This window comes from Psammomys obesus, unplaced genomic scaffold, assembly GCF_907164565.1.
Source record: "Psammomys obesus unplaced genomic scaffold, mPsaObe1.curated_primary_1811, whole genome shotgun sequence".
Classification (NCBI taxonomy): Eukaryota; Metazoa; Chordata; class Mammalia; order Rodentia; family Muridae; genus Psammomys; species Psammomys obesus.
In genome coordinates this window covers 12,212,044-12,237,404 of record NW_026596244.1, presented here as the reverse complement: position 1 = coordinate 12,237,404, position 25,361 = coordinate 12,212,044, and the positions used below count along the sequence as shown (strand labels likewise).

Here is a 25,361-nt window from a genome sequence, read left to right as displayed (position 1 = left end):
GGGGGCTTCTAGATTTTCTTTTCTTCCATTCTCCCTTCCTACTCCTCCTCATGCTGCTGTCAAAGCTGGACACTTTTCTCCTCTGGTATAATTTGGGGTGTGAAACGTGCTCTGGGTGTTGGAACTGCAGACACAGCGTTCGCTCCTCACTTCAGCTCCTCTCATTTGGTGGGGTTCCCATCATGTTGGAGGAATCTCGAACAGGTGGGCCAGGGAAAACAAGCGAGTTGGTGCAAGGGAAAAACTCTGGGGCAGAATTTTCTGTGCAAGGACTATGTTTCCTGTTTGCCAAGTTGCTTTCCCCACAACATACCATGTTTAGCTGGCAAAACCGCCCTTAATGAGGGCCGCCCGTGCCAGCTCTTGTGCTGTTTACTGCCATGCATATGTGTCCTCAGTACTTTTCCAGTTCCTCCTCTTGAATTTGTGAACATGTTAAGATGTGTCGCTAATACTCATCCTCTGGATGATAGCATGTGTTGGAGAGCTTCCGACTGTCACACCAGGAGGCAGGCGATGCTATGTCAACAACAGCCCTACAACAAGCATGCTTTGTCAGAGAATCCAGCCTCTCTTTCTGACTGACGTGCTTTTGTCAACCAGTACTGTACTCCATTTATTCAGAAAGTAGTGACACCGAGGTGCCAGGCACACACAGTTCTAGCCTCTGGGGGGACTACAGTGAGCAGACACATCTGTCACATCACAAGCCTTACAGGCAGGATGAGGTAGCAATGCAGGGGTAGGAAGATAATCTGGGATGGAAACAAATTGCATATTGTATCAAAGAGGTTTTCACCAGTTCTTTCCTGTAACAAAACTGCCGTATAGGTGGCTTTCAACAATTGTTTCTTCCAGTTGGATGTTGGAAGTCCAAGACCAGGGTACCAAGACAGTGGGTTTCTGGCAAAAGCTGTCCTCCAGCTTTGCAACCAGCTGGCCTTCCTTTTATTGTATCCTCACATGGAGGGAGAGGGGTGGAGAGAAAGAGCACTGTGCTTCACTCCTGCCAGCAAGCACAGTGGGAAACATGCCATCAGCCTGATTTGGCTGAAGAACACACGCAGGATAGGCAGCCTTTAACCAAAGGGCTGGGGGAGGGGGGCAGTTCCTGGTCTCCTTGATCAGAAAAGCAGCATGTACTTGGATTCATGGCTGGGGTTCTTTCCCACCTGGTCTGAAGTGTCGAGACCCTTCCTAGCCACATGAGCAGCAGAAATCTGTGTGGGATAACAGGCACGGAGTATATAACCACTCTGCTCTCCTGCTCGGCTCCTCTCTGTCCTTAAGCTCCATCCCCGCGGCCTAATGCTCCCCCACAAATGGTCACAGTCTCCAAACACATTAGGGGCCATGGCTTTGCCATAGATGACACAGGGGGCTGCTGCAGAAACATGGGGCCCGTAAGAGAAAATACGCGCTTCTGGAGCCAAAGGCAGCAAAGGCAAAGAGAAGCATGCTCTAGAATACAATGTGGGGTATTAAACCGTGTGATCACGCTGAGCAGGAGACCCTCATCAAAGCCGTAGGGTGGGGCAGGGTAGGGGTGGGAGCCGGGGCAGTGGGCACCAGGACGCTTCAGGGAAGGCCTGCTGGGTTCCGTGTGACGGTGAACATCGGTATCTGTCTAACGTGGACTGTGTCGTATAAAGGTGACCGCTGACCAGGTATGGCGGCTGGTGACCGGGCACCCCAGCACCTGGAAGGACTTTGAGAATCTGGGTTGCACAGCAATACCCAATTTCAAGAGGAAAGGCTCTTCTGCCTTCAGCTCCGTTGGCCTTTTTGGCACGTGTCCAGTCGGCTCTGCTGGGCTCCAAGGCTGGTTTTTGCCAGCTAGTTCTGTTGGTTTCCAGCAAGTGGCAATTCCCTTTCTGCTCCTTCCTCTCCCACGTTTGTGGGTAGGAATTGTGGCTGGCACTTTGGAAGCCCAGATAGGGTGGAAGGCGCCACAAGAAAGTAGCGGGGTACTGGTCCTGGTAGGGCTCAAGCCCTTTCACTCGTACTTAGACCGCGGTGGCGGCGGAAGGAGCGCAAGCCATCAACGCTGGCACGCGGGAGGCAGAGGCAGGTGGATCTCTGAGTTTGAGGCCGGCCTGGTCTACCGAGGGAGTTCTAGGACAGCCAGAGCTACACACAGAAACCCTGAAAAACAGCGACCATAACAGAAAGACTGCTGCCCAGACGCGTCCCGCCGGCCGACGTTTGCGTGCGCTCTTCCTGCGCTTCGCCCTTCAGGGGCGGGGAGGTTCTTCCCAGCGGGGGTGCGTTCCAGCGATATTCCAGAAGCATTCTTGACCTGGTAAAACTGGGGGCGGGGCTCGGAAAGCTTTTGTGTCAATTGTGGGAGTTGTAAGGACCAAGAAGCCTTCAACAGGTCACCTGTGCCAGATCTGCAACATTGTCATGATTTTAAATTAGTGTTAATGAGTAGGCATAATTAATTTTCCGCATAAATGAACAATACTAACAAAGACTTTATTACTCACCGCAATAATTACCATAGAATTAGAAGCAAATGCTTTTTTTTTTTTTTTTTAAGTTTTAGAACATAGAATGTCGGCTTAAGAAACTTCATTTCGTTAACACGAGTCTCTTGATAAAACAGGACGTTTAGAAAATGCCCTAAACCTGAGGCGTTCTCCCCCTCCCCTTCCTTTTGCTGTTACTATCCAGCTGAGCTCATAATGGTCACATGAAAAACATCGTACATAGTCAAGGACAGGTGAGCCCAGCTGCGGCTGCCCAGCCTCAGGCCTCCGTTCAGTTTGCCCTGGGACCCACTTAGTGAGAGAAGCCACTCCCAAACGTCAGCCTCTGGCCCTCCACATGCCTGCTGTGGCCCCGTAGCACTCCCTGCACCCCCCCAACACAAATGAATAAATAAATGCAACTTCAGACTTGGGGGAGGATTCGAGGCAGGGTTTCTCTGAGTAGCCTTGGCTGTCCTGGACTCACTTTGTAGGCCAGGCTGATCTCGAACTCACAGAAGTCCACCTGCCTTTGCCTCCCTGAGTGCTGGGGGACCAGGCTAGCCTCAAACTCAGTCTCCCAAGTGCTGGGCTTAGAGGCATGTGCCACCACACCTGGCTGATTTGTTTGTGGCTGTGTTATATGTGTCAGTGCTCAGTGTGTATATCTGTGCACCACATGTAGGCCTTGGAGGCCAGAGAGGGTGTCAGATCCCCTGGAAGTGAAGGTACTGTTGTGAGCCATCCTGTGGGTCCTGGGAACCGAACCCAGGTCCTGTGCGAGACCAGCAAGAGCTCGTAGCTACTGAGCCACCTCTCCAGTCCCTCTTTCATTTGATTTTAATAAGCTTAACAGAATGTGGGAGCAAGATGGGACAGACCTTACGCTGAGTGCTGTGTATGTGTATGTCACTGAGCCACAGGTCCAGTCGTCAAATATAACAGTAACAACAACAACAACAACAGGGCACGAGGTGGAGCTTTGTTCAGGAATCGTGTTGATTTCTCCTGGTCCTGCAAAGTTTACCGCCACCGAAGAGAGCATGCTGTCACCTTTGCGAGGCTCGCACAGCATTATCCTTGGTTAAGATGAGCTATCAGAGACCTATCAGACAAGGCAGAAAACCTGAAATCTGAGCTTTCTCTCCATTGATTTTCCTGGATGACCTTGGGCAGGTCATTTAAACCCTCAGCTTTGGTTTCACTATCTCCAGGACACACAGTACTCTCTTTCACTAGTCTGACGTCATAGGATGTGGCCGGGCTCCTGAGGGACCAGCCGGCCTTCACCGGGTCAATGAACATCTTTCTCTAGCTCTTTAGGGAGCACTCTGTGGAAAGTCTAGCCGGCAGTGCTGGCCAATCAGACATTCCTACCTACACTACCTCACTGTGCAGGGAGCTCTGGCTGAAGGCAGTGCTCCTACCTAACAGACACTTCACAAAGCGCCATTTACTAATCCCGTTCCTTTATAACATGGTCCTGTGTGCAACTTCTAAACCGGATCTTGACAGGGCTTGATTCTTTAAATTAAACTGTTTTATACCATTTCCTCCACTTCTTCTACTGCTTCCCACCCCTCCCATGACCCTCCTCTCCAATGTGTGATCTCTTTTTCTCTAATTATTATTATTATAAGTACATACAACATATTCGATAGTGAAAGCAGAAGGCCCAAGGAGAGGCTCCACAGCTTCAGAACGCCTATCTAATTATGTGGAAGTTCACTGGAATACGTAGACTTTGGAGCTGGTTAATTTTGGTGTGTGGTATTTATTTTGTTTGCACATTTTAATAAGTGTATAAAATTAAAACAAGTATAAAATTATCGCCACATGTGCAGACACACATACAAATGAGTAAGTAAATAAGTACGACTTGCTGAGCCTGTTTGTGCTGGCTGCATGTGTATGTTTTTAGGGCTGACCTCTTGGTTTGTAAGAGCCAGAGGTTTTTGGTTTTGGTTTTTGTTTTGGGGCTGGAGAGATGGCTCAGCCATTTAGGGCACTGGCTCTCTTTCAGAGGACTGGGATTTGGTTCCCAGCACCCATATGATTGCTCACAACAATCTGTAACTCTAGTTCCAGGGAACGTGGCATCCTCTTCTGGCTTCTTCAAACACCAGGCATGATGCTTGCAGTCACGCACATGTATAGTGAAAACGCTCACATACACATGTAAACATAAGTAAGCCTTTAAAACAAAGAGCCGAAGTCCATCGAAAACATTCATTATCTGGCAGGACCTGCGCACTCATTCACGGAAAAGGGTGCTTCCCACAGAAAGCGAGGGATGTTGATATTGTTAGCTGCATTTCCCAGCCTCAGACATGGGGCACAGGCCAAGCCCTAGTGCCCAGTGAAAGCTCTGCCTCCAAAGCACAGCCTGATCGCAACACAAGGTCAGGGTGATGAGAAGCTTAAGAGGTGAAAAGGCAGTAAGTTTCAGCAATACATATACTCCTGGCCTGCAGGGTGTGTGTGTGTGTGTGTGTGTGTGTGTGTGTGTGTGTGTGTGTGTGTGTGTGTAATAAGAATAAAATATTCATTTCTATTATGTTGAAGATTAACTAGGTTTTTTTAATCTTTCCTTCTTTCCTTCTTTCCTTCCTTCTTTCCTTCTTTCCTTCTTTCCTTCTTTCCTTCCTTCCTTCCTTCCTTCCTTCCTTCCTTCCTTCCTTCCTTCCTTCCTTTCTTCCTTCCCTCCTTCCTTCTTTCTTTTTCCAATAGAGTATTTCCCTTGAAAAGAAGAGGACTATGGGCATCTTACCAAGGGCTTAGAAAACTGATAAATAAATTTTCGTTCAACCCATGCTAACTCTTTGAGATAGGAGCCAGATACTTTAAGGTGGTTGGCAGGAGCTGTGTCTGTTATAACTTCCTGCCCAGTGAACCAGTGAACTCTGCTTTTTTTCTTTTCTTTTTCTTTCTTTCTTTGATTTATTTATTTATTATTTATACAGTATTTTGCCTGCATGTGTACCTGAGCACCAGAAGAGGGCACCAGATCTCACAATAGATTGTTATAAGCCACCATGTGGTTGCTGGGAATTGAACTCAGGACCTTTGAAAGAACAGCCAGTGCTCTTAACCTCTGAGCCATCTCTCCAGGCCCCACTGTGGAGTGTCTCATGTGCATAGTCTTGTCACTATGTAGCTTCCTCTGAATTCACTTTCAGAAGCCAGGGGATATTTCTTTAAGATCACAGGGACTGCCTCTGGTTTATCTCTATTCTGTTACCAGACTTTAGTAACCCTGACCACCGGGATGAACTGACAAAGGGAGGAGGGTTGGGCTCTGGGACAGTGCTGTGGGAAGGTGAGGGGAGATGCTGGGTCTCTGAGTTCTGTCAAGCATGGCTTGCCAGGAAGACCCATCTCCTTGCAGTCATAGTGGCTGAGAGCCCTCCTCACACTTCAGAGTTTGGGGGGATAAATGTCCTTTTCCAAAGGAAAATGTATGTCCATTTCAGACAAAGGGAGAGTCGGAACCTTTGTGTTTGCCTTTGTTAAAATGCCCAAGTCTGATTACCAACCCGGGTTTGCACTTCCTTTCCACGAAACTTCCAAACACGTATCATGAGGAACACTGGCATCAGGATGTCTCCGTGGGTAAAGGAGCTTCAGTCAGTCCTGAGGCCCCGAGTTCTGTCCCTGGAGCCACGTGATGGGAGGACAGCCAACCCACACAAGTTGTTCCCTGGCCTCCACGTGTGCGGTGGCAAGCGCACACCCGTGCACACGACTGAAATGAAGCAGTAATGTTAAAAGTTAACAGAACAGTACAAGCTGTAACCTTGTCTCCTATGGATGTCTTTTACTGGTTTAACTTACAGGCCCTAGATAACGTAACATAAGAGGAGATAAGTTTTTTTTCAACGACTGGACATTATTTCTCACCTGCGCTCATGTTTGGTGGGGGCATACTCTAATCCCTTCAAAGTATAGCAACTGAAAACACATAACCGATGTCATATGACTGTAAAAGGCAAATGGTTATCCAGACACAGGCATGACTGAAGGCCTGCGCCTAGCTGTGTAACTCTTTGCCCCCTTGGCCACCACTCGCTTTAACGGGCAGCAAACGTCTTAGCACACCCTCTTCTGATCTGTTGTCTGGTGGCGAGGGTGTCATTGTGTACTGTTATTTATAGCACAGACAGGCTTGCTAATCCTTCCCCTGAGAGCTGGCCCTGCCGCTGCTGAGGTCGAGGACACTGACTTCTGTGTTTAGAAGAAAGAACCTGGGAAGAGCCTGGGATTGGTGTGTGTGTAATGGCTGACGGTTTTGTCTTTCTGTCTGACCACAGCAGCGTCCAGGGTCGAGGACAGCCGGCCCCCCATGTCAGTGGTCTAGGATGGCCAGTGAGGGTGCCAGCATCCCAAGTCCTGTGGTGCGCCAGATCGACAAGCAGTTTCTGATCTGCAGCATATGCCTGGAGAGGTACAAGACCCCCAAGGTCCTGCCCTGCCTGCACACCTTCTGCGAGAGGTAAGCTTCCCGGCTGCTCGCTCAGCCTCTGCCGCTGTGCAGGCTTGTTCCCCGACTCTGCTGCCCCAGGGGACAATGCCCCGCTTGTGCTTTCAACAGACATCTAGGAATCCAATCAAGAATTACCAGAGACTTACTTCATTCCAAACGATCTGAAGTCTGAGAAAGCATCCAAAACAGACTGCTTGCTTCCAAAAGAGACAGAGCTAAAGAAAACACACTTCTTGTTTGTCTTTTTTGAAAGAGTACTTTTGACTGTTATTTCATTTTAGAGTTTTTATTTGTTTGTTTGTTTCATTAGTTAGTTTACTATTATTATTATTTAATTTTGAGGCAGGGTCTCACTAGACCAGGCTGACCTTGAACTCATAGAGAACTGCCTGCTTCTGATTAAAGGCGTGCACCACTATGCCTAGTTAGGATTTTATTTTCTTTATGTGTATGCGTGTGTGTCTGTGGGCAGAGGCCAGGAAACGGCATCAGATGCTCTGGAGCTGCAGTTACAAGTAGTTGTGAGCCGCTGGCTGGATGTGGATGCTAAGAACCCCACTCCAACCCTCCCTAAGAGCAGCATGTGCTCTTAACACGAAACTGCTCCTCCAGGCCTCCCCAGTGCACTGTTACACTCCACGGTTTGCTTTACTGTGTTTATAGAAACAGGATAAGAAGTTTGGCGTATGACCTACTTGTTGGCACAAGCCTGTAATTATAGCATCTGGGAGTCTGAGGTAGTAGAATTTTGAGTTTGAAGATAGTCTGGGCTATCCATTGAGATCTTTTTTAAAATACAAAAAGCAGAACTAGGACAGTGGCACATGCCTTTAACCCCAGAGGCAGAGGAGGAGGCAGAGATAGGTAGATCTCTCTGAGTCAAGGCTAGCCTTTTCTGCATAGTGAATCCAGGACAACTAGGGCTATATAGAAAGATCTTGTCTCAAACAAACGAACACAAAAACCAAAAGAGAAGTTGTTAGCATATAGTTTATGTGTGGTGCAATTTAAGCAAGGTTGTATTAATATTCTTAAAAACGAGCAAATACTGTACTCCTGTTTTAACAAATGTTGAGTACATTTTTATTACTTATTAGATATAATTAAAGTAATATATCTCCTATTTATAGACCATGAAATCAGTGCTGCTAGTGCTTTCACGTATATGCTGATTTTATTTACTATCCAGTTCAAAATACATTTGCTATTTGACTGGGATTGAATAAAAACAGTTGATTTGCTTTGGAGGGTCCTGGCTGCAGCAGAATAACCACATCCTTGATGATGATGATGGTAGGGGAGGCCCAGAGCTTGAACTGGATAGTAGTTGTGGGTTTTTCTTTGCATGTAGAATTATGTAGGGATTGTTTTGTTTTAGTGATGTGCTTTTCATTTTATCCATTTTATAGGCATTATTTACCCAAGTGCTTTGTGATTTATATTCTATAGTTAATTAGTGATCATCCCCTCCCCTACCACAACACCGACCAGGCACATCTCCCCCCCACACACACACAAAACACTGACTGAGCACAGCTGCCGTGTCCCTGGGTATTGCAGTCCCCATGGCCTGACACCCATGTGGTACACACCAGTTGAGAGTCACTCAGGCAGAGTGAAAGAAATGAAGGCCAGGAAGGGAGTTGGCTCTTAGTCTCTGTTGCTTAGATGGATGGATGGAGGTGCCATTCATTAAGAGAGGAGGAGGGCATGGTGTGAGGAAGAACACTGCTTTGGCTTGTTGCCTGGTGGGTTTTATGACCCTTGAGGTGTCTAAGTGTGGTAGGAAGGAGACACAGGGCTCGGAGAGCGTATCTACGGGAAGAAACATAATGTCTGCTCTATTTGCAATGCTGAGATCCCAGAGGAAGAAGCGCTCTGAGTATGGAGCCATGAGTAACAGCAGGCTTTACTAACTCAGAGAAGATAGAGCTGACAGGGGACCAGATGCCATAGAGACAAAGGAAGATGATCTGGCAAAAGCGGAGGTGGGGGAAAGGTCAAGCTTGATGAACGTGGGTTGCCTGGTAAAATAAGATAGAAAAGGCCTCTTAGGCTTGCGTCCCGTCGCTGATTTTAGCAGACCTGTTTCATTTCTGGAGTCAGTCCTACGTATGCCTTATCGGACACTTATCAGCCAGCCGTCGTCGTTGGTGTCACTTTCTCCATTGGCAAAGCCACACTGGTGATTCTCAAACTCTGGCTAAGCGACTGGAAACAGTGTATGGTATAATTTGGGGTTTGTTTCTGCAGTGCTTGGATGGGAGCCGTGTGTGCTGGGTAAGCTCTTACCCACTGAGTGGCAACGCCAGCGCTGGTTATTCAGAGGTTAGATTACGATGTCAAACTGCCTGGGGTTGGATTCCAGCTCTGACCCTGGGCTGCATAAGAACTTAGGCAAGGTACTTAACTCCTCCATATTGTCGGAAGGAATCATAACGGTGCTTCCTCCATAGGCTCATGAGAGCAGTTCTTTTGATTTATTTTTGTTTATTTGTTTTTCAAAACAGGGTTTCTCTGTGTAGCCTTGGCTGTCTTGGACTCATTTTTAGACCAGGCTGTACTCTAACTCACAGAGATCCTCCTGCCTCTGCCTCCCGAGTGCTGGGATTACAGGCTCGTGCCACCGCACCTGGCTCTCGTGGGAGTATTTCAAGTGTAATTTGTCATAAATATGGCAGTCAATATTGTTTAACTAACTGGGTTAAATTGATGCCTCTTGAGGAGAAGCAAGAGATGATGTTCCTGAGTATGGGAGTGCCATGCTTATTTCAACCACATATTTCCATTCTCTTGCTTTTTTTTTTTTTTTTAAATATTTGATTATAGTTTTTGTGTGTCAAATGAAAGTGTTAACAAACGCATCTGACATTTTCCCCCAGTTGCTAAAATCCACACACTGCTGAGCTCAATGCTTACAGAACAAGGCTTTGGAACCTTTGCTATGTATGGGAGTCATATGGCCATGTGATCTGTAGGTCTATCGAGTTCCTTGGAAGGTCGAGGAACCGACCACGCTGAGGGTGTGGCTCTAGACACTACAGAGGTCTGTGACATCTTCTTTTCCTCCAGCACAGTCTTCTGTCTGGACAGTGGATAGAGCCCACGTGAGGAGAGATTAGCTCTTGGTCTCTAAGCCATCGTTTCCCTGGTACAGGACACCACGAAGTGGGTTTCTGCAAGGTGGCCCATTGTCAGTATGTTGTTGAGGCGAACATGGCTGGCGTCCGCAGGAAGTGGTGCTCTGTGCTCACTGTCCCGTGTGTGCCCCGCAACAGGTGCCTGCAGAACTACATTCCCGCCCACAGCTTAACCCTCTCCTGCCCGGTGTGTCGCCAGACCTCCATCCTGCCTGAGAAAGGGGTGGCTGCACTGCAGAACAACTTCTTCATCACAAACCTCATGGACGTGCTGCAGCGAACGCCAGGCAGCAACGGCGAGGACTCTTCCATCCTGGAGACGGTCACCGCGGTGGCTGCAGGAAAGCCTCTTTCATGCCCAAACCACGATGGGAGTGTAAGTGAGGCGGATGGCAGGCTGGCTGCCCGGGGAGCATGATGGCTGTGGCCTCGGGTGGGCTTTGGGTGCCTTCGAGAGTCTTCATTAAAGCAACCCTCATTCTGAGAAATGACTGATTTAAATTTAAATACAAATTTTAATACAAATTTAAATACAAATTTTCAGCAATCCTCAGACTATTTTGTCTGCTCACTTGCTCTAACCAGAGTTACTTAAATTGTAAAATTTATCTTCATCATCTCTATGTAAATATGCTGTTGTTGTCCTAAAGAGAGAGAGTCAGTAGCTGCTTGTAAGCTAGGCACACTCTGACGTACGATATGAGTCAAAAATAATGGATAAAGATTTAATAGCAGATAAGCCTACAGATTGAAAGTGATTACTGAAATGCTAATTCATTAGAGTTTATTTTTCTTGGAGAAGGGTTTTTCTCATGTTTTAGATCCTCCTCCTTTTGGAATGAAGAACTGAAGAAGATCTGTGAATCCCTGATAAAGACTGCAGATTATGAGCTGCAAACATACTTCCTACTTCTAACAAGCTCAATAACAGTTAGGAGTGCAAATGGACCTATAAGACTCATCAAATAAGGGACTCATAATAGCTCTGTGCCTGGAAGGCAGGACAATGTCATGGCTAGAAGCACTACCTCATGAGTCAGCTGATTCACACCCTGCTTTGAGACTATTCCCTGCCTCGGCTTTGGCAAGTTTATTGAACTCTTGCTTCCTTTCCTGTGTAGTAATAGCACTTACCAAATAGGATTATGTGAAATTGGGAAATGGAATGTTTACATGATATAAAGCACATGTAGGCTCTCAGTAAAGATTACCTGTTTCAATTACTCCTTGGTCCAGGTGTGGTGTGCAGACTTGTAATCTCAGCACTCAGGAAGCAGGGAATTGATGCCTTTGAGAACAGGTTGGGCGGTACAGAGAGACTCTGTCTAAAAATACATACATATTTCTTAGAGGTTGGAAGTGGAGCTCAGTGGTATGCCTAGTCTCTTAGTTAATTTTCTATTGCTGTATAAAACACCATGACCCAGGCAACTCATAAAAGAAAGCATTTACCCTGGGGCTTAGGTTTCAGAGGGTTAGAGTTTGTGAGCATCATGTCAAGGAGCGTGTCAGCAGGCAGGCAGGCAGGCAGGCAGGCAGCAGGCAGCAGGCGGGCATGGTGCTAGAGCAGTAGCTGAGAGCTCACATCTTGAGACATAACCAAAAACCATGAGACAGAGAAAGACTGGGAATCACATGAGTCTTCAGAAATCTCAAAGCCTTCCCAAAATGGCACACTACCTCCAACAAGGCCACGCCTCCTAATCCTTCCCAAATAGTTCCACCAGCTGGGGCCACATCACTCACATACATGAGCCTGTGAGCCCGTTCTCATTCAAACTCTGGATTTAATTCCTGGCACTGCTGCCTGAACTGGATGATGATGATGAGGAGGAGGAGGATGAGCATGATGATGATGATTTGGTCTGATTAGAGTCATACCCAGGGCCTCATGAACACTCATGTCCTATCACTGAGCTATCCTCCAGCCCTAATGTTATATTAATTCTAATAAATGCCTTTTTTCTTCTATTGGCCACTTAAAAAGTATTTGAAACTGCTTGTAATGTAAGCCCCACATATTATAAACTACTAGAGAAAACAAGTGGCTGTTGGAGCCACACCATTGTCATTGGCACTGACTGCGTCTCTGCTGTGCCTTCCTGCCCCTTGCAGCCTCTGCCTGGCCTCCTTAAACTCCTCACTGGGCTTCCTGCCTTCAGGCCGGCTGTCCTGGCCCTTCTTTCTGCTCTGTGGCTTCTCTTATGTGGCTTGTTTGTCCTTATCTTTCATTTCCATTTCCTTCCCAGAACAGCTTTTTCTAACTATGTTTTCTGAGGTAAGACAAGTCACCCCTTTTTTGAGAGAAGGTTTCACTATATAACCCTTACTGGCCTAGAACTCTCAAGCTAGACCAGGCTGGCCTTGAACTCATGGAGATATGCCTGCCTCTGCCTCCTGAGTACTGGAAATGAGGTCATATGCCACTATGTCCAGCCAGACCACTTCTTAAGAGCATTTTAACCCCTTTATGTCACTTCCTGTCCTGGCCCATGACGTTCACTGCCATCTGTGGGCTGTTGCTCCTTGGTCTTCTAGCTTTCCTTTTAGAATGAGCTCAAGGGGGCACTACGTTCTGCATCTTCAGCAGATTGTAGGGCCGATTTGCCAGACACCCACACTGGGCTTCTCAACACAGTCCGCAAAGCAGGTGTAAGTTACTCTTCCCATAGGTGGAGATTCTCAGCCTTGGACAGGTTCAGCACCAGTCGAAGCGAGGCCTGGAAGAAATAGCGTGCTGCGCTTCACAATAGCTCCAAACACAAGAAGACAGCCTGCCATGCACACCTGTAACTATTTAATTGGAAGCACACCAAGCTAGTAATAGCAACACGGCATAACATACAGAACACGATCCGAGGAAGACAATAATGTAGAGTTTACAAAAACAAGCTTAGAGGGTTCCTCCCAAAGCAGATCGAAGATGATTTTTTTGACTCCTTTTCTTATTGGCTCAGAATGAACACTGAGGCCCCTGCCTGGACTCCCATGCTACCTGCCCTGTGTAGGAAAGCATTTCTGGCAGGTACAAGTCCCCTTAAAATGTACTCAGCCATGGGGCTCCCTGAAGACCCCATTTGAAGGAAGGACTCTTGGAGACAAACTCCAGGACTCCCACTGTCGGCCCGAGCATAAGTTTGAACAGGTGTTTGTGCAGAGTGTGGAACACATGGTACTTGGGGAGATGGCATAATCAGTAAAAGGCGTGGTGGTGCGCAGGAACTGCAGGCAGCTGGGGCACCTAGAACAGCAAGCCTGGAGGTGCGGCCAGGGCACGGGTGGGAACCAGAAAGCAGATCGGGAGAGAGTGTGACACTGTGGCATCACCGAGAAAGGGCTTGACCTGAATCCCAAAGGGACCTCGGAGCATTAGACCTGCGAAATAAGAGGGGCATAGCTACCACTGGGGTAATGCCTAGAGCACGGAGCCCGAGGCCGTGCACTGTGCTCGTGTCTACCAAGGTGTTTCGCCCAAGTCAATGAGAGGTTGCACCAGAGGAAAGAGCACGCTCCGGCGAGAATCTGCTGCCCACACATAAAAGCCCACGTTTTGAGAAGACATTCTGTTAAAGCTGAGCTAAGATCGGGAGAACTTGAGCCACTGAAATTAACCATATAATTAGGCTACACACACACACACACACACACACACACACACACACACACACGCACACGAGTTAGTGTATTTAGCTCCAGCACAGTGCACTAAAATTAAATTGTTCGTGGAAAAAACACAAAATGCCCTTTTTGATACACACACCATCTAATACATCAAAAAGGACAAAATAAGACTACATAAAATGCAGAAATGAATATGTTTACTGCCTAATATATGGAATAAATAACCCCATATATTTTTAAAGATTTTTATAGGTTAAAAAAATATTTTCCTTTATCTGAAAAGAATGCAATTCAGAAAGTTAAAAGCCAGTCTGGGATACATAATGAGACCCTATCACAAAAACAAGCAAACATGCACACAAAATCAAGACTCTCAGAAAAGAACAACAAAATAAATTGTGAAATGTTAAAAAAAAATAGTGTATGTGATTCTTAGTATAATACTGAAAAGCAAAAGACAGAAAGCTAGCCAGGCCTGTGGTGGTACACACTTTTAATCCCAGCACCTGGAGGCAGAGGCAAGTGCATCTCTGAGTTCAAAGCCAGCCTTATCTATACAGCCAGGGCTACACAGAGAAACTCTGTCTCAAAAAAAATTTTTTTCTTTAAAGAAAAAAAGAAAGAGAGAGAGAGAGAGAGAGAGAGAGAGAGAGAGAGAAAGAAGGAAGGAAAGAAAGAAAGAAAGAAAGAAAGAAAGAAAGAAAGAAAGAAAGAAAGAAAGAAAGAAAGAAACATGGGAAGGAAGGAAGGAAGGAAGGAAGGAAGGAAGGAAGGAAGGAAGGAAGGGAGAAAGAGAGAAGGAAAGAAAAGGAAAAAACTACACAGATAATATATTGCACACTTACATTCCTGATACCAAAATATAGGACAGACATGAAAAGAAAGCTATTAATAACTTAACTTCTAATACTAACCATAAAATTCTTAATTAAAATGCCTTAGACAGTTCTTTGTACGTAAGAACACTGACAAGGAAAACATGATTCTCTCAAAAGATTGAGCAAAGAACTTAGAAACTCCACAGGGAAGGAGGTGTAAATGGCTAAAAATCACATCGCAGAGGTTAGGCTTCACAAATAATTGTCTCTATTCAGATTTTTAAAAGGTAATAACCAGAGGCTGGCAGTATGGTTCATCGGCAACGGTGCTGGCCACGTGGGCCTAGGACCTGAGCTCAAACTCTGCACCCACGTAAGACAAGTCCGCAGAGTGGCCCTCTGCCTAGGCCTGTCCCGGGCCTCCTGGAGAAGAAAGGAGATGGCTCTTCAGAAAAGCGATGTCAGCTGGGCCAAAATACAAGTGTTTTACACAGACTCTCATCTGTAGTTCAGCAATCCACTGACAGAATTATTTCGAAGGGAATCGCTAGAGAGGTGATGCTTTTCTCTGAGTGTCGTCATTTCTATATTGTGGTAAAAATTACAAATATATAAATTTACAGTATTAGATACCTGCTGAGGTTATTGTAAGTCCATATAACTGATTGCTGGGTGACTATGAAAATGGGTTCATTGATTGACTGATACTAAGAATTTTCAGCCCAGGGTTGAGCACATGCTTTAACACTGAGCCTCACCCACAGCCCCAAATGACATGAATGTTGATATATATATATACACACACACATATGCCACAGGGAAAATGGGCATGTCTAAGAGTCTGCAGTGCTCTGCTCTGCTGTGCTCTCTGTCCAGTGTACTCAGGAGTCAGGAAATGGTGTTGGGCCAGAGAGATTAAAGGGTTAGAACTTGAAGGAAGACACTGGATGCCATTATTGGGAACCTGAGCCTGACTTGACACAGTCGGAGGATCTGTTGAAGACCAGTAGGCATCGGTACACCTATATAAGGTTTGCCCTGGACTCATCTCAGACTAGCTGGGCATGGGAGACGCGGATTCAAACCAGAGGAGACCGAGACAAAAGGACGTTGTGGGAGTCTGTGGAATAATGCATTGAGTGGCTCCGATCCAGACCAGCAGGAATGAGGCTGGCCAACTGGCTCAGAGGACTTGATTGGCAGCAGGTCTAACTTCAGCGCCCAGATGTAATGGTGTCCTCCGCTGAGATCGTTAACTCTGAAATTACCATGCAGCAGGAATGGTGGTGTTGCCTACAATTCTAGCTCTTGAGAGGTTCAGGTAGGAGGATCACAAGTTTGAAGGTAACCTGGTCTGTGAAGCAAGATCTCTGTAAATAAAAGGGAGAAGTGTGGAACACGTCTCAGGCTCATAGGGCCCTGGCTTCAAACCTCAGCATGGGAAAAAGGTGAATGAAACTAAAACTATAGGACTTAGGGTGTGGCTTGGGATAGGATGGTTGCAAGGCCTCGGGCTCCGTCCCATAGCCTCAGAAAGAAAGAAATAGAAAGCAAAGCAACTGAATTTCTAGAAAATGGCACTAAACTAAGGAAGGAGGGACCTCTGGCTACTCCCTGGAGGACAAATTAGAAAAGAACTATGTTGATAGTACATGATTGGGCTTGAGTTCGAATCCAGCTTGGTCTACATAGGAAGAGCCTGACCCACAAAACCAGTGAAAGCCATGGGGGAATTAGCAGCACTTATCTCAAAGCACCCCATTGTCCAACTGTAGGAGTTCAAGGCTCGCTGCTTTGAAATGGGGATGCTCACTGCCTCTGCGAGCCAAACCAGTATCCCAGAGAAACTGCTGCTGTTAACTGCCAGGGGTAAATCTTTAAAAACAAGTCAAGCATATGAAGGTTAATAAAATCAGGTGATTAGCAGCAAAGCAGGGTGCAGCCATGCTGATTAGCACCAGCAGATGAAAGCCTGTCACAGGCTGAATGCTGTGTGCTCTGCTCATTAAACTGCCGGGCAGCACTGCCAGGCACTGAAGAATGACGGCCAGTGATCGGAGAAGCGCTTCGTGCTTAAAGCCAACCCTGAGATCATGCCTTGTGATCCTAGAGAGATAAATGGCCAGGGAACCCTGTCAGCGCTCAGTGAGGCTCCGACTAACAAGGATGTTGACAGGAAGGGGATGTTCAGGACAAGAGCATCCTGCCACTAACGAGTGTATCCTCCCCTCCCCCAGCAACTGTCAGGATCCCCACAAAGGCCTCCAGATTGGCCGCAGGCCTGGAGCATCCTTCTCCCCCTAGGAATGCTTGTGGTCTTGCCAGCTCCTCTACTGATGGACACAGACAGTGACCACCTGTCAGCAGCAATAAGCTCACCCTGGCCTCTGGCTGCCCTCCCACCCCTGGGGACAGTGGCCTCATCTCTCTAGAGAAGGATGAGCTCAACTGAGGGCCACATAGTCACCCCACAATTAGTACGGAACTCAACACTCCTCAGCTGTAAAAGGCTAGAATGAGCATTTAAGAACCACCAGCTTTCGACACTTCAAAACGATTCCAGAATTCTTTCTCCCAGGACGCACTTGCGATATTGAACTGTGGACAGTGAACACTTCCTGCTGTCAGCTCGAAGGTGCATCCCGCTGCTTTTTCTTTTTCTTATTCTTCTTTTCTATTTTAAAGGTAAAAATCACATAATGTCAAATTCAGTGTTTCAAACACTTAGAAGTATATAGTTAGTGGGTTTTATGAATATGCAAATATGACTATGCAGATGTCACTGCTATCTGACTCCAGGATGTCTGCATCACCCATAAAAGTAGCTTCACACCTACAAAGAGCCATTTCTCGGTAGAGGTGACATGCCCACGATTGTAATATGTGATTTTCATATGTGACTCCCCCTACAATCCTGGGGATCCTTCTGATGTGTGGCTGAGGCAGTTTTGTTAGTTTATTCTGCAGGGTTTCTCACCCAAATTTACAAGGGACATCAATCTGTCACTGTCTCACAATGCCTTTGGCGCAGTGAATTAGGAAATGCTTCGTGCGCGCGCGCGCGCACACACACACACACACACACTTTAATCTATGTATCCATCCATCCATCCATCCATCTATCTATCCATCCATCCATCCCCATCCATCCCTCCATCTATCTGATCCTTGGAGACAGAGTCTGACTATGCTACTTGCCTTGGAATCCTCCTACTCACTATGACAGTGACCCGTGCCTCTCCCTCCCATGTTCTAGAAGTGACAGTGTTCACTACCACAGCCAATTCTCTCTTCCTCTCGGGTTTTTTTGAAAGTATTTGGGAAGGACTGGAATACTTTCTTAACTAACACTTGGTAGGTTCTACCATTGAGGCTTTTGGTCCAATGCCTTTCCTTGCTGGCAGTTTCTGACTGTATCTCTTCAGACCTGCATTTCTTCTTTGCATTTTTGGTAGTTTGGGGCTTCTAGAAGTTGGTCTATGCCATCGAGGCCATTCAGCCTGCTGGCATACAGCGTCCATAGAGCCATGGAAATTTGTTATAATTCTTTATGTTTCCAAGATGTGAGTAGCAATCTCCCCACTTTCCCAATTTTAACTCGAGCCTTTCCCCTTTCTCCGCCAATCTAAATGAAGTTTTTTTTTTTCTTCTTTAGCTTATTTAAGTCCTGTCAGTTACACACTTTTCTGTGACAGCAGCATTTGCCTCAGTCTGTGATGTCTGGTGCTAAATTAGCTAACCAGATCCTTTTTGTTCTGGCTTTTGTCTTTTAAAGATTTATTTTAATAATTTTAAGTGTGTCTGTGGCGGGGGGGGGGCGGTATGTGCAGTAACTTGTGAGGCCAGAGACATCAGATCCTCTTGAGCTAGAGGTACAGGCAGTTGTGCATGGCCTCATGTGGTTGCTGGGAACTGAGCTCAGGTACTCTGTAGGAGCAGTACATGCTCTTAATCAATGAGCCATCTCTCTAGCCTTGAGACTTTGTTTTTTGAGGCAGAGTCTCCCTAGTTAACCTAGTTGAACCTGCAGCTGTTCCACCTTCACCTCTCAAGTACTGAGACCACAGGCTTATGGCATCATGCTAGGCCTAGCTGCTCTGAGATAGGAACTGCACTGTTGATCTTACTGGACACTTCTTGTACATTCTGTGTCCCTTTCTCGTTACTCTCAGGGTTTTCCTTTTTGTCTTTATGTAATAGCTTGGTTTTAAAATATCTGGGTTCCGTTCTCTTTGAGTTAGCTACTTAGGATTTATGCAGCTTTTTTGGCTGTGTCAATTTGTCTCTTTCATCAAAATTTGAGAAGTTTCCAGCTCTACTTTCTTCAAATATTATTTCTTTAAAATTCTTATTACATATATTTAGTGTGTGTGTGTGTGTGTGTGTGTGTGTGTGTGTGTGTGTGTGTGTGTCAGATCTTGGGAGTGGCACTCAGAAGACGACCTTGCAGAGCTGGCTCTCTGCTTTTACCATGTGAGTCCTAGGGTAACTCTGACCATGAGGCAAGCACAGCCACTGAGCCATTTATCTTTGTTCCTTTTAGCTCTGCCCCTTCAGCGGAAGTGATCCTAACGTCACCAATACTGATTTTCCCTCTGCTGCTGAGTATTCATGTCTGTGGCACCGCTCTAGTGGATTTCACATTTGAATTGTTACACTTTCCAGTGCTGGAATATTTTTGTTTGGTTTCTTAAAATTCTTAAAATATTTCTATTCTTTCTAAAAATTTCTGTCTTTTTAATATCATCTGTTTAATGGGGCCTTGTCTCCTGGTTTCCTCCTGTTATTTTCTGTTTGTTGGTTGGTTTTTAAAATTTGTAAATATTTTCTTTTAGTTCTGGAACCATATGTAATAGTTCATTTAAGCTCTAGTAAGTCCAATTTAGATTTACCAAGAGACAGTTAATATTAATTTATTTTGGTGTGGGCCATCTTCTCTTTTAACAAATTGGGATTTTATTATTTTTCATTGTTGCACATGGGTGTTTTGCCTGTGTTGTTATGAGTATGGGTATATGTATCACTGTGTGCAGACCCTACAGACGCTGGGAGAGATTTTCAGATGTCCTGAGACTAGACTTATAGATTGTCTAAGTTAGGGTTTCATTGCCATGAAGAGACGTCAGGACCACAGCAGCCCTTAGAAAGGAAAACATTTCACTAGGGCTGACTTACAGTTCAGAGGTCAATCCATTATCATGGCAGGAAGCATGGCAGCGTTCAGGCAGACATGGTGCTGGAGGAGGAGCTGAGAGTTCTACAACTTGATCCACAGGGAGCAGAGGAGACTGGTTTTAGCTGGGCACAGCATGATCATTTCAGACCTCAAAGCCCCACCTTCACAGTGACACACTTCTTCCAACAAGGCCACACCCACTACAACAAGGCCACACCTCCTAATAGTGCCACTCCCTACTGACAAGCATTCGCACACATGAGGCTATGGGCCCATACCTATTCAAACCAACACAGATGGTTGTGACCTGCCATATGGGTGCTGAGAATCGAACCTGGGTCCTTTGGAAGAGCAGGCAGCAGCTCTCTAAACCTCTGAGCACCCTCCAGCCCCATCTTTTTTTATGATTTACTAATTTTTTCATTGGAAATTAAGCATCTAAAATACTGTGATGAAGGCTGGACATGATGTCGTACACCTCCAACTACAAATGCTTAGGGGGCTAAAGCAGGGAGATGGGGAGTTTGAAGCTAGCCTGCGCTACATAGTGAGATTCCGTATTCAAGAAAAGAAAGTAAAAGAAAGAAAGATGATATTGTGGCAAGTCTGGAAATAATATTTACTCTCTGTTACAGTCTTTCTTCCTTTCTTTCCTTTTTTTTTCTTCCTCTTCTGGGACAACTTTGTAAGGGCTGTGATTTTTGTCATGTGTGGTCACTGAAAGTATGTCCCATTGGCTTAGCTTAGTCATCAGCTAGGGATATGACAGAAATTTCCTTATTCACTAAGTCCATTTTCCTGCCACCAGCTGTTGAAACGATAAATTAAAAAGAGGTCTCAAGAGATGGCTCAGTGGTTAGAGCGCCGAGGACCCGCGTTCAATTCCAGGCACCCACATGGCAGCTTGGAATCATCTGCACATCCCACTCCAGAGGATGCTCTTCTGCGAGCATCTGGCAATGTACTCATACACATAAAGCAAAATAAATAGAAACAGGCTGGGGAGATGGCTCAGTGGTTAAGAGCACTGTCGGCTCTTCCAGAGGTCCTGGGCTTGATTCCCAGCGCTCATATGGTGGCTCACAACCACCTCTACTGGGGTCTGATGCTTTTTCTGGCATGCAAGCATACATGCAGATAGAACATTCATATGTAAATATATTCATAAATAAACAAATATTAATGGACAAATGGGAAAAACAAGTTGGTAACAATAGGAGGATGGGCTCTGCTCTTGATGGCACCTGAGATTGTTAGTGTCCGTGTGTATGTCATGCCTTTCCTCTTCTTATAATTCCCTCCCTGCATCATCTCACACCTCACACTGTGGAGGACAATTGCCCTCGGACCGAGTCATGTGGCACAGTGTTTGAGCTTTCTAACTGACTTCTACACCAACGATGCCTTTGTCTGGCTCCATTCTGTACTAGTGGCAATGTTCTCCTCTCTCACAAACAGCATGTGGCGATGTGGTGGCAGCCTCAGGGCGAGTGTGCCAGTGGGCTGGATGAGCACTCTTATTGTGCCACACTCCCCAACACTTGCATTAGTGCCAACACCCCAAAGAAGCTGAGGGAAGACACCTTCACATTCCGTCCTGGACTGCCACACAGTGACTTCCTGCACCGGTGGGCTTAATGAGTATTTACCATGAAGGTGAAATCTCTGTTATATATGACCCAGAAAGAACACGTTCTGATATCAGGCACCACCTTCCGCTGAAGCGAAAGGAGCCCCAGCCCGCACAGGGCCGTGCTTCATGGAGCCTGGAGAGGACATTTTTAGAAAAAAGTCTCAGAGTTCATTGGAAAAGTTTGAACAGTTCCTTTCACCAGCCCTTTGAAAGACAGGAAACCTTTTAAATTAATGACTTTTTATAAATAAAATATTTGTGATAAAGGGCTCCTATATTGTTACCAAATATTTGCATTTCCAAAAGTAATTTCAAGAAAACTTATGGTAGGAAATGTGGCATGGCGTTGCATTTTTGGTCCTGTTTCCTGAACAGTGAAAGCAGAGGACACGTTACAGACGTGTAAACCATTCACAGTGCAGCTGCAACACCAATCATCTGTACTGAGCTGGGCTGAATCCCATGTGTTTTAACGTAAACCAAACATTCCATCTTCCCGTGGGAGGCTTGAGCTTCCATTTGGGTTTGTTATCAGCTTACAATTTAACAGAGCGTAAGGGGATGCTCCTTTTGAAAAGGAGATGGACAGAGAAAACTTCGGGCTACAGTGAATCTCGGGGGCACAGCATCTGCCGACCATACACAGGCCCTGGGTTTGAGCCCCACCTCCAAAAAGGGGGGAAAAGAAAGGAAATTTCCAACTCATGGTCCAAGTCTAACAGATCTCCTTATGTGACAAAAATTAAAAAAAGTAATAAGTTGATTCCTATCTCAGAAAAACAGGGTGTAGCTTCCAATTAATGGCCCAGACATAGTCCTAAAATGTCATTTTATGTGACAAAAACTAAGGTGAAACACACATTTCTCTAACTTACTATGTACCTGCTTCAAAGCATGAAATATAACATTGAAGAACTTTTATCTGAATCTGGTTCACTCAGAAGATTGCTTCCAGAATAGTGTCAGCTCCAGAAAATACTGTCAAATAGTGAGGCTAAGGAAGGAAGGAGTCCTTGGGGTCACCATGACATGCACCCCTGGAGCCACGGGTAAGGGACCCTGTGATTCCCATGATCCCCACACCCAGCAGTTTTGCACACTGGCAGGAGGTGAGGCATAACCTGGTCCCTGTGACCAGGATGGTTTCAGTCCTGCTGTGAAAACCCATCATCCATCATGCTGGGGCAGGACTTATGCCCCTTTTGGTATGTGCACTACTGAAAATGCTACATGGAGTTCTCCCCCAGAAGGGCTATGGGAACTCAAAATTGGAAGGTACCCTGGTTGAGAAAATAGGGTGTAGGCGACTGTCAGGCGTTTGTGTTACATTGTTAAAAGTGACTGTCCTAACCCGGGTAAGGGCTTTACTTTCTGTTAAAGACAATCAAGTGACGTTACTGTCCTCCCCACAGCAGTTGCTAACTGGGAACTGTTCTGAGCTGGTGCCAGGCGTCAAGTTCTTAATTGTCACAGCTGCCCAACAAGGAGGTGACTGTCGTGGATACCAACATCTCCACTGGGCAGGGGTGGAAGTTGAGACTCAGTGGATCTGGGTCATTTGCCTCTGACCATTCAGCTAAATGTGTGCTGAAGCCAGGATGCAAACCGCTGGGGGCATCGCTGTTCAAACAGTGGCAGTTTAAAATACAGTCCAGGAGCCCTCCCAGGTCCCCAGACCTCTTCAGCGGGTCCGGACGGCGACTGCTGCATTCACAGCTCAGCAATAGCAGGGTAGCATCTGCCACTCTCACTCTCTCTGGTGTATACAGTGGAGCCTTCAGGGTCTGTATGCTATGTTCTAGCCTGAGGCCAGTGCCGCCTATCAAGCTAAACACTGCAGAGATGCGCTCAAGTGCAAAGTGATGCCACAGTCCTCCTAACATCTTCCATCCTGAGTTACAAACTGTGTTGCTCAGCGTCGGTGTTTAAATGGCTTCACTATTCCACTTAGCACGTCAATAAATAAGCTCTGCTTCATTTTTAATATGACAAATATCTATGGAAAGAATCTACATATACAAAAGCTTTTTCTTTTTTCTTTTAAAGACAGGGTCTCACTGTGTAGCTGCGGTTGTCCTGGAACTTGCTATATAGACCAGGTTGGCCTGGAACTCACAGAGTTCCATCTTCCTTTGCCTCCTGAGTGCTGGGACTAAAGACTTCTGCCACCATGCCTGCCTCAAAAGCTCTTTTAAGGTCCTCATGGTAAAGAGCTTAGCTTCTAAGACCAACGTGTTTGAGCCACAGCAGCAGCTTTGGCATTGGATGCCAAGCCTGTTTGAGGCCTGTCGTGTCAACACTTGGGTACTGTGAAGCCAACAGCCTTAGTGACAGGAAAGAGAGAATGCGTATCTGCTTCCTGCAGAGTAAACTGTTGGTGTTACCCGCAGGTGATGGAGTTTTACTGCCAGTCCTGTGAGACCGCCATGTGTCGAGAGTGCACGGAGGGGGAACACGCGGAGCACCCCACAGTCCCCCTGAAGGACGTGGTGGAGCAGCACAAGGCCTCCCTCCAGGTCCAGCTGGACGCAGTCAACAAAAGGTGCCGTGCCCTCAGCACCCCAGCCCCTGTGAGGCCTGGTGTCTCCTCAGACGCCCCAGCCCCTGTGAGGCCTGGTGTCCCCCAGACGCCCCAGCCCCTGTGAGGCCTGGTGTCCCCCCAGACGCCCCAGCCCCCGTGAGGCCTGGCACCCCCCCAGACACCCCAGCCCCCGTGAGGCCTGGTATCTCCTCAGATGCCCCAGCCCTTGTAAGGCCTGGTGTCCCCCCAGACTCCCCAGCCCCTGTGAGGCCTGGTGTCCCCCCAGACTCCCCAGCCCCTGTGAGGCCTGGCCTCCGAGCCCAGTGTCTCTGAGATGGTAGGGTTGTGCTGGCCTGTGGACACAGCTCTGTATGTCCTGCCGTCTCCTTGAGCATGAGAGCTCGGAAGCTCCTGCCTGAAACCAGAGCTGGGACCTTCCTTGGTGCTGCTGTCTAACCCCCCCACCCCAGCCTGCCGGGGTGGCTGGGATGGCTCCTCTCTACCTGAGCTGTGCATACCGGTGCTGGGCACTGATTTCTCAATCTACCTCAGTGGTTTTTAGGGTTTGTTTGTTGTTTTCCTTTTGCACAGACACAGATGAAAATCGGAGCCATGTCCTGTATGAGAGAGACTGAAAAGAGTACATTAATAACTACCTGAAAGACAGACAAAATAACTGATTGTGGAAGGTCCTAGTGAGAAAAGTGTAGTTTTCAACATTACTTAAGGAACTTGGAAACTTAAAAAAAGAAAAATATGTTCTCCAGATACTCTGAGCTGGGGGGAGGAGCTGGACATTTAGAACATAACAGTTCTCTGTCGTGGGCAGTTCTACACACCCCCCCCCCGGCCCCAAGAACGTTTGGGGATACCTAGAGCCGTTTGCAGTGCCTTAGCGGTGGGGTGGGCACGTAGAGTAGAGGAGAGACCGGTGCTGAACATCCTCTGTGCCGAGGACGATGTTCCAGGCAAGGTTTCTCAGAGAGCTTCACACCCCGTAATCAGCGCAGGTGGCTGAAGGTGAACGGAGACAGATGTGACCCTGGAAGGCCCGGCCCGTTCTAGCGTTTCTTAGAGATGGCCCGAGCCGCACAGAAAAGGCGGTTTGCTTTCGGAGAAGCCGAAGGCGAAGGTGGGCGCTGGGATGTTAAGCAATGCTCGCTGACCACCGTCCCTCCCCCAGACTCCCCGAGATAGACTCTGCGCTGCAGTTCATCTCGGAGATCGTGCATCAGCTGACCAGCCAGAAGGCCAGCATCGTGGACGACATCCACTCCACCTTCGACGAGCTGCAGAAGACGCTCAACGTTCGCAAGAGCGTGCTGCTCATGGAGCTGGAGGTGAACTACGGCCTCAAACACAAAGTAAGGCTCCCCTGTCCTGCAGGGCTCCCGCGAGGTGTGCCGCCAGGCCGGCTCCTTCGGGGCCCCGCCCTCTGTGTTCTAACCTGGGTGTGTGTGTGTGTGTGTGTGTGTGTGTGTGTGTGTGTGTGTGTGTG

General features: G+C 47.0%; 1 protein-coding gene across 6 annotated transcripts in view; it reads left to right on the top strand.

Moving 5' to 3' along the window:
* The window catches only part of Trim2 (tripartite motif containing 2), a 120,563-nt gene that overhangs the window by 63,569 nt on the left and 31,633 nt on the right, over positions 1 to 25,361 (top strand). For all 6 annotated transcript variants that reach the window (XM_055596663.1, XM_055596662.1, XM_055596666.1 and 3 more), the window contains exons 2-5: positions 6,782 to 6,963; positions 10,233 to 10,470; positions 23,733 to 23,884; positions 25,047 to 25,227. In XM_055596663.1, coding sequence (XP_055452638.1) covers positions 6,830 to 6,963; positions 10,233 to 10,470; positions 23,733 to 23,884; positions 25,047 to 25,227 — 705 coding nt within the window. In that variant the 5' untranslated portion in view covers positions 6,782 to 6,829. The remainder of the gene's footprint in view (positions 1 to 6,781; positions 6,964 to 10,232; positions 10,471 to 23,732; positions 23,885 to 25,046; positions 25,228 to 25,361) is intronic.